The 13,988-nt window shown below is 35.2% G+C and overlaps 1 protein-coding gene across 1 annotated transcript in view; it reads left to right on the top strand.

Annotated features, from left to right (window-relative positions):
* Y-y (yellow-y) overlaps window positions 1–11,063 on the top strand; it is a 108,404-nt gene extending 97,341 nt beyond the window's left edge. Inside the window, exons 2-7 of the mRNA XM_089076310.1 lie at window positions 6,639–6,942; window positions 7,715–7,844; window positions 7,957–8,119; window positions 8,243–8,602; window positions 8,985–9,173; window positions 9,259–11,063. Of these exons, the coding sequence (XP_088932436.1) occupies window positions 6,639–6,942; window positions 7,715–7,844; window positions 7,957–8,119; window positions 8,243–8,602; window positions 8,985–9,173; window positions 9,259–9,432 (1,320 nt within the window). The 3' untranslated portion in view covers window positions 9,433–11,063. The remainder of the gene's footprint in view (window positions 1–6,638; window positions 6,943–7,714; window positions 7,845–7,956; window positions 8,120–8,242; window positions 8,603–8,984; window positions 9,174–9,258) is intronic.
* Window positions 11,064–13,988: the final 2,925 nt, after the last annotated feature.

Raw genomic sequence — 13,988 nt, 5'->3', positions numbered from 1 at the left:
TGCCTTTGATCTTTGTTTCCCCGCATTTGTCCTCTTCTTCTCTTCGATTTCGTTCTTCTCTTCTTCTTTCTTATGTTACCTGGAAGAACAGGCTGTGCTCGTTAGCTCGTGCACCTGTACACTTCGCGATCAGCACGGATTTCTTATGCCGAATTCTTTTTCTTAATTTGTTAAAAAAAACATCGAACTTTATTGCTGATCGATATGATTGATCTTTCATAAAAGAAGAAATATTACTATTTCACATTATATTATCTTTAAATATTATTAATTAATATATGTACAGAAATATTAAATTAAACGTGATCGATTAATATGATTTTTTTATTCATTGTTTTTAAGTGGAAACATTTTTGCTTTAAGTGAAAATGAAGATTTCTTCGCATACGGTAAATTTTATCGATTAGTACCCAGTTCTTATCTTATTTATACAAAATTATTTCTGTCATTTCGTAAAGATTTCGGTGCAAGGTGCGAGAAATGATTCAGGACTTAACGGCGAAGACTTGAAGCTCGCCGTGGCTTTTGGACGAAACCGAGGCTGTTCGTCGGGACACGAAATGAAACTTGTGCACCTGCCTCGTTCTGCCAAGCTCTCTGCCCTTTTTCTTGCCCGTAGTAACATAATATTTTTGTGGAAGCCAAAAAATAGTATTGAATACAATATATATAACATATTAAAAAATTAACACGGGAAACTTACAATAGAAGCAGTAGAACGTAAGTATACGATTTTGTATAACACAGTTGTAACAATGAATAGTTTTTTTATGAATTGCTATTTTGCACAATAACGATCTGGATTTATTTTTAATTATTTTTTATTTGATTATCATAATAGTTTAAGCATGCATTATCACTATTACCACTATTATTATTGTTATATTATTGTTAATTATTTAAATGAATGCACATATTATGTCTAACAGGCAGTAGAATCTGCCCGATTTCAACTTTCTCGTTTTCTCTTGTCTTATTTTTTTTAATTGAATCAATGAAAAAAAATACAATCAAGAAAATCTTGTTATATTGGTATATGCTCTCTCGTGTCTTCTGAACAACAACGGTGAGTTCCTTACCCACTGGCCTTACACCCCTGTAGGCCTCTTGCGATCAATCTCGTGGGCGTTTCTCCCCCACTGATGTAAAGCCGATGCGCGTGCCAGAAAGTGCGAGCCACGCAAAAACACGTGCCACGATTCCAGATTGTAGATTTTTTGTCTTTTTATTTCATTACAAGGAACGTTCGTTCCTTGCAAGGCGCAATATCACTTTTCCTTTTTCTTTTATTATACAGTTTCTATGGGTAGTTTTAAAAGTCAATTTATGCTACCATATTATGTTTAATAGAAATTTTTTAATTATTGAGTAACAACTTCAATAAAAAGCTAATTAATATTTTTTGATTGCATAATCGTTTATGTATATATATATATACATAATATATATATATATATATATATATATATATATATGTATATATATATATATATATATATTTCTAAAGACGATACATAAATTTATCATCATGCCACATTATGAAATTTGCTTTCTATTTCAATTTTACTTTCCAATGCTTTATTCAGTTTGCTTCCATTATAACATGATATTTCTGTAAAAGGAGAAACCAATCTACTCAGTCATTAAACCAGCTTGATATGGACTCATGGGCAACCCGTCTTGTTTGATGTCAAGGTGGTTGCTGAAAGTTCAGGCGTTGCCACTAATTTCATCTCTTTCTAAGAAATACATTTCATATTTAGTCGAACAATACTTTTAAGTTTTAGTACAAGAATAAAATTACCTTGAGTAATCATCATAATCAATGAAATCCTGAATTCAATATATATATTTGAAAAATAATTTATATTTAATTCACATCTATTTATATCATTAAATATATTTCACCAATATATTTTTATAAAGACATTCATTAGGACTGAAATAATTACTTGCTGAAATGCTGAAAACAACCCTTTTTCTTACTCGTACATCTACAATTGCTCACTTAATGAAAACGAGGTTGGATTGTCTGAACTGAACTGCTAATTTTTCGTTGTACAATTGGATCCGCAAATGACGAACTTTCCTCGCATCATTCGTGTTATTATTGTTTTATTTGCGGCCCTCACCATTATTCCGTTGAATTCCCTTCAATTTGCAGCTGCGACCCATACAAAGCTGATAGGAGGACCGTACACCAATTATTTCATTATAATCAGATCCCGGAGACTAATGATCGCAATTTGTCTGAGACCTTCAGAGGTACCGCTCGCCAAATACGTCGATAATTGTACGTAAAATTCCGAGCTTGGGGGCAGAGATTTATTCTCGAGCGCGTGGCGCAAATGAAATTAACGAGTACTGCATATAAAATACTGTGCACTCGTTCGTGTTTTGCATGTTGCGATGAACCACAAAAATTATCAAACGGAAATGTAAAACAATATTTATCAGGTTAACATTTTATTTTCGGCATGCAAATAAAGTCACTTATTATTTAATTAAGACTATAAGTTTAATATATAAAGTATTATCAATATTATCATGTATATTGTCATTATTATCAATTTTATCATTTATAATATCGTTATTGTCACTTGCAAAGAAAAGAGAAAAATTTAATTACGCGCCGCGGTAGATAAAATAATTAAACATAAAATCCTGCTAAGCGTCGGCGATGATCATAGTTACATTTTAAAAGGAGGTTGCACTACATTGATACGGTGTACATAGTAATTACTCTTATAATACATCAGCGTTGCCGTGCTATGTACATTCCCCAATAATTACCACGAAACACCAACCGTGTAATTAGCTGTGTGGTTGAATTAGCGGATACATAATGGTGATGTTATACGTATAACATCGAGTGAATACTCACAATATTTTCCCGCGGTATTACCAGCCGCTCCAATTTCCAGCTTTGGCAAACTATAGTAATACGTCCTCTACGAAAAAAACTTTCGAGGTCTTTAATGCGACAGTTCTTTTTTAAAAAGGAACAGTTTTTGCAAAATGCAAATATTAAAATTGCTTTTTCATTGTAATTTGTTTTGTTAATTGTAAGTGTGCTCAAGCGAGACCGGAGTGCAAAGTTTTGAAAGTGTTGAAATTTTAATAACTTATAAAATGCGTCTGATGAGAAATGTTGAGCGACGAGGATATTCGAGCGCGTGTGGCCGCTTTTAAATTATCATGTCAACTAGAAAGCTGGCGAGCGATCCGGGAAGCAATCTAGCCTTGATGGGGCGATCTACGATCGCAGGAAAGTGACTTGACGAAGTCGCTCCGTATTAACTTTGCGGCTATGACGAAAGTTACAAGTAGATTATATACGATGACCAATCGGAGTTAACGATGATTGATAAAAACCAGTGCCGTGCACTGACCCGCATCGTGAACTTTCATTTATATATCATTGCATAACTGCATAACTTTGTTAATTAATTAAATTATGCAAAATCTATAGATATAGTTTGCGAAAGAAAATATATTAAATTTTAAAGCAATTATTACACACGTATTATCGGTAACTTGATAATTTTGAATATTTTTTCCGCATAAGAGATCATTTTGACAATGATAAAAAGTGAACGTAGACAAAAGGCGATTAAAATTAGCCAGGCGTGACTACTACGTTATATATGTCGCGTCACGCAATTTTAGTATTTCTGACATTAATAAATATAAAGCCGAGTATTGGCAAATTGGAACGCAAAGTTGACATAATGTAATTTTTATTCATATTCATTTTTATTCGTTATAGACTGTTTACACTTTTAACGATAATAGACCGGAAGCCCTTTGAATTTTTTAATGTTAACGTAGAAGATTGAACTGCTGCAAATGGAATACTAAATTATACATTTACTATATCTCGTTCACTTTCCTGAAATTATTGGCAACTTTTAACCATCGTATATAAGCTTGGCAATTACGTAGAAATAAGCAGATACGAATACTTCCTGGCTACGGCACAAATCGAACGTGTTGGAAATAAGAACTTCTCGACGAGAAGTCTCGCGCTAAATTACTCGGCAGCGAGTCGCACATTTCGCCATAACGCGGCGCGTTAATTCGGACGTACGTTGCAATTCGGTTTACCGTTAATGTCGCGCGTCATCGATAATTAAGCCGGAATAATATTTTTCACCCGTTGGCAATTATTCATTTTTGTGAATTCTGATTGCGCCCTTCAGGAAGGGCGTGCTGATTAATGAAACGCGGCGAGGTGGGCGAAAGGGATAGGAAAGAGGAGCGGGGGGAGGGGGCGAGAGGGAGAAGAGGGCTGAACGTAATTTCAGCCGTCAGTTCGCGCGGGAAGATAACGGAGTACCCTCGGGAATTTATTCTCGGGAGCCGATCATCCGTGAGACAGACGGCGGCTTTTTGTCGTTACCTCGTTATGGCTAACGAATGACTTTCCTGCCTCCCGAACGGGCTCGCAACGCCCGCCTGCGTTTTCACGTTCGTCGCGCGCCCGCGACGTTCCCCCGGATGGGGCGCCCCGGAGATTTATGAATTTAATTAAATCGCTATCAGATTCAATTTAATCGTACCGTTTGCGCAACTAATGTCAAAATAACGACTATGTGTCTTACATCGATCGTGAATGCGTCGATCGAGACACATTGTGATTTAAAAAAAAATTTCGTTTGCAGATCTTGTTGCCTTGTCGTTTTGTGAAATGAGTTTGTCCGAACTGTAGTTACGACAAAATTGATCACATGTAGTGGCACTAATTACTTCGCAACGCGTATTTGCCGCTTAGTACGAGGTGGCAATGCAAACAAAAACGGGAAAAAGCACGGTCAGCTAACTCGTTATTGCCATTTGTTACGGCTATTTAATTACACTGTAATGTTATGTGCCAATTATATAACTATAATTATAAAACTATAAACTATCTTAATTATTTAGACTTTCGAATAAACACTTATATTACTTCTTATTTAATAGCCAGAAAATTACTTCTTTTGGCGTTCTAAGCGAAGATTAGATGACAAGACTAGATTACAATAAACGATGAAATAATATTCATAGGCAATAGACAAAGGAAATAGATTCCTGTAACTTGTTTTAAATAATGAATGAATAATAATTTTATTTCCGATACCATTTAATAATCCATTTAATAATCCATTTAATAATCCATTTAATAATTTTATTTCCGATACCATTTAATAATCGATGCCGGATTTCTACGTCGATAAATTTGTGACTTAAATACAATGTTCGGCAGAACATGCATATTTAATCGGATATTTGCGATTTTTTAAATTCAGAAGTAATAAATTACCGAAACGTTAAGGCACGCGTGAAATTTCTCATTCCACTCGGCTAAATCGACGCGTCGAAGTACATAAATGTAGGTGCATGCAATATCTGTACTGGTTGACGGCTTGGAAAGTACATGAACGTAAATACGCGCACTGATACCAAGATATATTTCTCTCCGTATGCGGGGCATAGGTTTCCACGTGGTATGGGGCATGATTTCGCATAGGATTGAGCGCCATATATATGGCGAGCGTTTTACGGGAACACGCAGTTTAGGGTCGAAACAGCAATAACAACTTTACTAACGATTAGAAGCTTAGAATATAGAAATTTTATCTCCGTTTTTTTCTCAGCGCATTATATTCAGAATTTTAACATTGACCTGTGCTATATCTATGATTAAGTGTGACTGAAGATCCGGACTGATGTATATTTTCGTTGGATAAATGTGATAAATATGTGATAACACAAAAGGAATAATAAATAAGGTCGTTTAGTTTAATCATCAAAATTGGAATTAAACAGAAATTTAAGATACAGATTATTATTATTATTATTTTGTACAAAATGACATTTTATTTTATGTACATATACATATATTTATTAAAATTTAAATTTAATATATATATTTTATCATTTTTATTATCATTACAGAAGATTTAGTTTGTTAATTACAAATAAATTTGAAAGCATTAGACATTTTTTTTTAATTAACGTGCAATTTATGTTTCAAAGCATTACGTTAGAAAGTTAGTTTTTACGTAAATTTTATGATCCAAATTAAGAAATATTAATATATCGTAATATTCATTCGTGTGATATATATTAGAACTGGTTAGGATGTCGAAAGTTCTCATGTAAATGATGTCGTTTAAAAACGTTTAAAAACTGTTTTTACTTACATAATGTCAGGATAATTACGTCGTGTCGCATTCCGTTTTTCGCAAATACTGTCATATAAAATCAAAAACACATGTAGGCAAATACTCATACGCGCGTGCGCATATCTTTTAATTAACTTGAACAATATTAATGTAGGTGTATGTAATGCAAAAAACGCGATAAGTGCTCATACGTATATTAAGATATTAGATATTACGTATACATAGGTAATTAATTTTTTTCAGAAAGAGTTCTTAGAAATTATTACGTCTGCACTTAATATACGTAATCTAATTAAAAACCTAGATATATAGGCATATGTATAATAAGCATTAATGTATGCTTATATATGGAACATAGCCTAATATTTATAAATATATTTATTTATCTATTTGTTATCTTTTTAACAAGAATTATTGCATAATATTTTTAATAATATTTTATATAATAGATAAATATATTTCTATATACAGAAAGGGAGAGATCGAAGGAGAGTTAAAATGAGAAGTTATTGCATTTGGAATTGCGTCCTCGTTTCGATCTTCTTATTTCTATGGAGCAGAAACGTCGATGGGATTCAAATATGGAGTATGCAATTTGGACATGCTCCGCTTTTGGAGAAATTCACTTGGAAAAAGATGGACTTTGCTTATCCCGACGAGCGCAGCCGACAGTTAGCGATAGCAAGTGGCGAATACGTGCCGGAGAATTCTCTGCCTGTCGGCATCGAAATCTGGAGGAATAAGCTGTTCGTCACGGTACCACGATGGCGCGATGGTAAATGTCCGAAATATATTAGTCATTAATTATGGCTTTGCTATTGTCTCGATTAACGTCTTAGGACGCGACAGACAAATGGGCTTCTTGCCAAAAAAAAAAAGCGAGACGCGACGCTTCAAAGTCATGAACCGGAAGCAGACGCCGGCGGTATAATGCGCGGAAGATCGCCATAGGAGGTACACGCCTCGATTCCCGTCTGAACGACTTCCGGCCCGCGAGCACAAAAAGCACCGAAAACCGCGAGTGTGCGCTCAATGGGAGCGTTTCTGTCTTTGTCGACCTCCGCCTCCACCTTCACGGGACCCGGGTCTCGCCGACACTCTCTGCTCCCCCTCCCTGCTCCCCGACGGGAGGGAAGCACAGCGAGGAACGGGTTTATTCAAGCCCCTGCTGCCCTTTATTCACTCCACTCTTTTTGCACGCTTCATGTTTATTATATACGTTGGCGCGCGCCACCGTTTTTTGTGTTGCACAAAGACCGGACAATGACGGCGGCACGCTGTGTGTAAGATCTTTAATGTTCTACCCCCTTTCTGTCCGTCACCGCTTTACTTCCTTCGGAAACCTTCGCGGATTCTTCGCAATTCCTCCCTTTCGCGCATTCCCTACGTTTATCTTGCATTTTTTTTTTCACCGTCTAGCTGCGAACGCGTATCGATGATTCCGACATGTAACGTTTGAATACTGATTGTTATTGGCTTCAAAAATAATAATACTAATAATTATAGCGTTTGTAGATAATATAATGGTAGATTATTTTGTACTGCAGGAATACCATCTACATTGAATTACATACCGCTGGATGCAAATCAAGGTAGATCGCCGAAGCTTATACCGTATCCGAATTGGGCGCAGAATAAGGCTGGTGTTTGTCGTAGCGGATTGACCACTGTTTACAGGTGATAAATAAAAAAATAATAGATAGATAATAAAAAATTTCATTAATCCGAATGTGTTAAAAAGTCTTTTTCTCTTTCCCTTATTTAATGTTAATAAAATATTTTTCTTTAGAATTCACGCTGATGCGTGTGATAGATTGTGGGTATTGGACACTGGAACAATAGGAATCGCTGAAACGACTGTACAAGTCTGTCCTTATACTTTGAACGTGTTTGACTTGACCACAGACAAACTGCTGAGGCAATATAAACTTAGATCGGAAGACATCAATCAAGTATATATATATATATATATATATATATAATACTTTTCGTATTTGATTTATATATTAATTCCATTATTTTTTAAATGTCTAGCCGATTTAAGCGTTTTACTGACTTTTTGTTTTATTACATAGAACACTTTCATCGCTAATATCGCGGTTGATTTGGGGAAAGGCAGTTGCGATGACGCTTTCGCTTATATGTCTGATGAACTCGGCTATGGCCTGATCGTATATTCGTGGCAACAAAATACATCTTGGCGAATAACGCATAGCTACTTTATGCCGGATCCTCTGGCGGGTGATTATAATATCGGAGGCTTAAACTTTCAATGGGGAGAGGAAGGTATTTTTGGAATGAGTCTGTCGCCAATATTAGCAGATGGCTACCGAACGCTTTTCTTTCATCCTCTTAGCAGTTATCGAGAATTTGCGGTCTCTACGAGGATTCTGAGAGATCAGCAATTATCCCAAAACAGTTATCACGAGTTTCAGGTATCTTTTGTTAATATCTTTATTTAACAATCCTATTCAAATAATTTTTTTTATTTTATGTTATCTTCTTTTATAAATTTGATAATATTAATTGTTATAAAATTATTATTATTTTATTTGTATTATATTTTTTAAAAGGTGGAATGGAATATCATTTTACACCATTTAAAATTTATACTTGAGAAGACTTTTTAATACATCTTTTATGATTTTTTAAAATCCAAATTTATTATATTTGATTAGCACATATATGTAGCATATGTAGTATATGTCGGTTAATTTATAATTTTTTTTTCTTGAATCTAATTTGCTGTTAAAAATTGAGTATATTATGGTGTTATGGTGGTTATTATGTTTCGTTATTTATTTTTATGTGGTATAGGTGTTGCCGTCGAGAGGGCCGCTTTCTCATTGCACCGCATCCGTAATGGACGAGAACCGACTTCAGTTCTTCAATTTAATTGATCAGAATGCAGTTGGCTGTTGGAATTCTATGTTACCTTACGCACCGATCAATCAGGCAATCGTCGCGAGGCATGACGAGGCTCTGATATTCCCAGCAGATATCAAGGTGCACTGGGTTTCATAATACAGAATAATTACCTATGAAGCCCCATAATTTTCGTTTACCCTCGCTTTCTCTTTACCGCCCGTAGGTGAAGCGCGGCTTACTCTGGATAATGTCGGATCGAATGCCGATTTTCTTGCTATCGTCGCTAAATTACACGGATGTGAACTTCAGGATACTCACCATGCCAGTTCAGGCAGCAATCGCCGGGACGGTCTGCGATACCATATCGTGGAAATATATCAACAATCAAATCTGGTAGTACTGACTACGGTTCATCGATCGCGTGTAGATTTCCGCAATCGTTTTGCAATATGCAATTCGCAATATGCAGTTGCATTTGATCTCCACGCACTTGAGAATGTAATCTGCAGTAAATTGAAAAAAAGTGATAACATAAACGTATTCTCTCCCATGTTTCTATGTTCCCCTCAGGCGAAGCATAGAGTTTCTCGGATATCTCGTGTCTGATACGAGAGGCGACTGGCTTGTGCGGCTCGTGCGGCGCGAAAATAGCGAGCGGAATGGCGTGAATCAGCATCGGCGTGCCCCGCAGGAGCCAAATGGTCCAACGAGGGCCCATTAGTTTTGGCCCTCGTTTCCGATAATTTGAAGCCGACCGGCGGCCGTTCCTGATATACGATCCGATATTGCTTCCTTCGAAAATTATCCGTTTCACGCCCCCGCCCGTAAAATATGGCCACGCGCTTCGTCTGTTTTTCGTGGGGCCGCAGGATTAGAGCTTTCTTTCTCGCCGGGCGACGCTATGCACGCGGGGTTTCGTTTCATCCGCCGGACGGGTTTACGTTCCGAAGTAATCGAACCCGAAGTGAAGCGCCGAATTTCGAGACGCAAGAGCCATCATTATACTGCGATTATTAATGCTCCTTGATTTATTATTTTGTATACTTCGAGTATACGCACGGAGTATACTCCGTACGTATGTATGTGTATCATGCGTGATCTACTCGTCGGAGCAGCGAGTATGATGATTTACGCATAGATCACGGGTGAGATCTATCCCCGAGTTGCGAGCGTACGCAGCCCTAAAATTTACGTGGCTGCGGTTCCGAGAGAGATCCGCGGCTGAGATCCGCACGCCTCGAATGCTAATTCCGGAGGATCGATAAATCGGCAGATCGCGGAGCGGCTCGGACTCGGGACTAACTGGCGATTAGAGAGCAAGCAGATACTCGCCTCGCCGATTGTCCGTCGCGATATCGGCGCGGTTTTCAATTTGGAAAACGAGTCTTTTCGCGTGCTGCATCCCGATCGTGATAAGCCGGGGATCTTAATGGCTCCGTAGCTGTCTCGTTAGCGCCTGGATCACGATCGAAGAGGAAGATCGATCGAATCTGTAATGAATTAGATACGCGCTCGGGACTTGCCTGGAAAGTCGGGCATCTTATCTCTTTTATTATCGAATGCGGGATTACATGAAAAATTGCCTGTGCACGTTGTTACGCCTTCTCTCGTAACGTAATGATAAGTAAAGTTATATCACGGATATTAATGACACGAAAGACAAATAATTCGTGCTTAATACAACGACGTGATACAACTTGATGGCAATAAAAACAATAATTTCCCTGTCGTCCACGTAGTTTTTATGTGTTGTTTTAGATCAACTTCCTTTAGATTTTCTGGAGGGCGTTGCCCATCGCTTCGTGAACGCGAGTCGTAAAATCACCTTTGAGTGATGAGAAAAAAATGGGAAGGTGCGAAGGGAAGGTGGCCACACTGCCCGGAGGTAAACATAAAAAAAAATTGGTTCGAAACTGCTGTGCTGATTACATGTTATATACGAAAATTTGCTGTCGCAGTGGCGTGTTCGAGTTTGAAATTTTGCAAAGGATTTATTTTTTATAAACACATTACTACGTATAGAACATACGTAGTATTATTTATATCGCGATAACTTGATTGTTGCGTATCAAACAGTATATGAAGCTATTTATAATACCTTATGGTATTATAGATATGAAACTATAAAAATAAATATATTTCTATAAATGATTTTTATGATTTATTATATATATATATATATATATATATATATATATATATATATATATATTACGTATTTAGCTAACACATGATAATAAAAATTAAATTATATCGATTAAAGAGAGACACCCTGTACAATTTAAATGTTTAATCTACATTGTTGTAATCATGCGAGATCGAGCAAATCGCTAATATCCGAGATAGAAGCGAAAATTTTTTTCGATACGCCACTGAAGATTGGCTGGTTGAATTTCAGGGCGAATAAAAGTACACGGCGGCCGAATTTCAAATCGGCACTATCCTTCGGTTTGTTTTAAATTAACACCTACCCCGCGTGAACGCACGAGCACAAAGCACACTTTAACACCTTTTTAAAAGGTGGCTGCACGACGGCCGTCCGTTTTTTTTCATCGGCGCCAGTAATTATGGGGTACCAGCGACGACGTGAGTCTCGTTATAAGTTACTCTTGGCCACTCTTGTATCTTCCTTAATCTTTTTGATTTATTTCAGTCTGACTTAAGTAGAGAGGCTCTTCTATTTCTTACGGTCGAAATCTCGTTTACTTCCGTGAGAATATAAAATATAAAAAATCATGCTAACGCTAAAAATCACTGTCACGGCAGGAATGCTTTAATTTTCTGAAGACAATAAGATATATTTTAATCTTATTAGCTTAAACAAAGGCTTTGCAATCTTGAACGTATTATTTGTTTTAAGTCTATTGTTAATTTATATATGTAAATAAATATGTTATACATAATATATTTTTTATCTAATAGATTAAAATAAAATAGATTAAAATTATAATTATTTAAAAATAACTTTAATATATCTGTAAATTGAATGATAAATTATTTGTTAATTAATGTCTGCCTAAACTTTATTCGTTTATCATGGAGATTGCATTAAATTTTATCACGAATTTAAAATAAAGGTCTAATGTTTAATGTTAAATGTCAAAACGCCGTATGCATAGCAAGCAGAAGGAATTTTGGTTAGAATATTATAAATATGGAAACGATAAAAGCATTCTTGAAGGAATAGGTGCTTCCATCTGTATAGAAGAGTTTCAAGATAAACAGTCTCGCGGCAATCTCGACCGAGAACTGCTGTAACATTTAACTAATCCTGTCTTCTTTCACGTGCTGCCTCTACAGAAACCACGAAGAAATGTGACAAATGCAATTGAAATATTTATTTAAAATAATTTGATATAATGTGCATATGTAGATTATACCGTTAAACAATTATTAGAAAAAAATACTTGTATTTATTATACGATAAAAAGCATTTGCATATATACTTTACAATCAATGAAAATAACAGTAATGTGATGAATATTTGCATTTTTATATTTTTCCACAAAAAATAACATTCAAACATAAATTTACATATTAACTTTCTCAATTACTTTTATATTTATAAAGAAATAATAAAAAATTTTTATTTTAGTTACATTTTTAAAAAAATATCAATTAAAATAAAATATGATGAAATTCAGAAGACGCGATTGAAGATTAATAAGTACTTTTTTATTAAAAAAATATTTTTTAACAAAAAAGATATTCATTAATCTTCGATCGCCTCTATAAATCAGATATCAAAAACATTATGGTATTTTCTATTCCTATATTATTCTCTCTTTTCTATATCATACTTTTTTAATTCAATCTAAAGTAGATTGAATTATGATTTATTATTTTATATAAAGATAGATTAGTTTCTTGTATCTTAACATTTTGATTAATCGATAATTGACTTTAAATTAACCAAAGAACAATAAATGAAATATAGTAATTCTCGTTAATTCTGAGATATAATATGTCATTGAGCATACATTTCTCTTGCTGAACTAAATTATCTATAATTTTACAAAGATTCTATACATAAGCTGGAACTACGAACAAGTTTAACTCCCATGTACGCACCAAACTTGTTGTCATTATGCACACTGTTTCATACATATGCAGCCTCCATAATTTTAACGTAATATAAATTCCCAAGGCAATTTCTCTCTTGGAGACAAAATTGTAAAAATTAAAAAAAATCTGAAACTTTTCAGTCTAGATATTTATTTTCAGTCGATAGTCCTACACAGCTAGTGGTCAGGAATTGTAATTAAACACGGTCACACAAGTGTGTGCGTGTAATGCAATTTTAGAATTTGGTGGAATCCCTTTCAGACACATAAACGCGAGTTTGTACAGCCACACTGTAGCCGCATACGTCGAAATTCATTACGTCAGCTGCGTACAAAAGAAATGGCCTTGCGTGTAGCGTACAAAAAATAACGTAAAAGAAAAACCGATGTATGCGGTTCTATTCCATCGCAATATATCTCTAGGCAAATCCATGGCAATAATAAATAAAAGTTAAATAATTTATTTATACAATAAAATAAAATTGGTTTCATGGAAGTATTTTACAAAGTTAAGGAAGCAATAATTTCTGAAACGGCTGAAGTAACAGTATGTTTAAAATATGATAAAACACAATAAAACAAAAAGAAATTTTTATCATCGAATAATTCTTTAATAGTACATTCAGTTTTGATGAATATAATAAAATCATGTATTTTAAATAAGATATGAAGATACGCAATTACTGAAATAGCGACATTTGAAATGGTTCTCTTTCTGCGTTTAATAATTCATAATAGGGAGATCAAGAGGATCAAGAATTTTCCAGCTGGCTGAAAGAAGAAAACCAGATCAATTCTTATTATTCTCAAACGATTATACCTCTTTTTTAAACGACTTTGGAATTGACGTAATGCGACGAATAGGATCTTCTCCTTGTCATATTGCATT

This window comes from Pogonomyrmex barbatus, unplaced genomic scaffold (genome assembly GCF_055798465.1).
Source record: "Pogonomyrmex barbatus isolate J1 unplaced genomic scaffold, ASM5579846v1 scaffold2, whole genome shotgun sequence".
In the NCBI taxonomy this organism is placed as follows: Eukaryota; Metazoa; Arthropoda; class Insecta; order Hymenoptera; family Formicidae; genus Pogonomyrmex; species Pogonomyrmex barbatus.
Note: the sequence above shows the minus strand (reverse complement) of the source record. Positions and strands in the feature narration are given on the sequence as shown.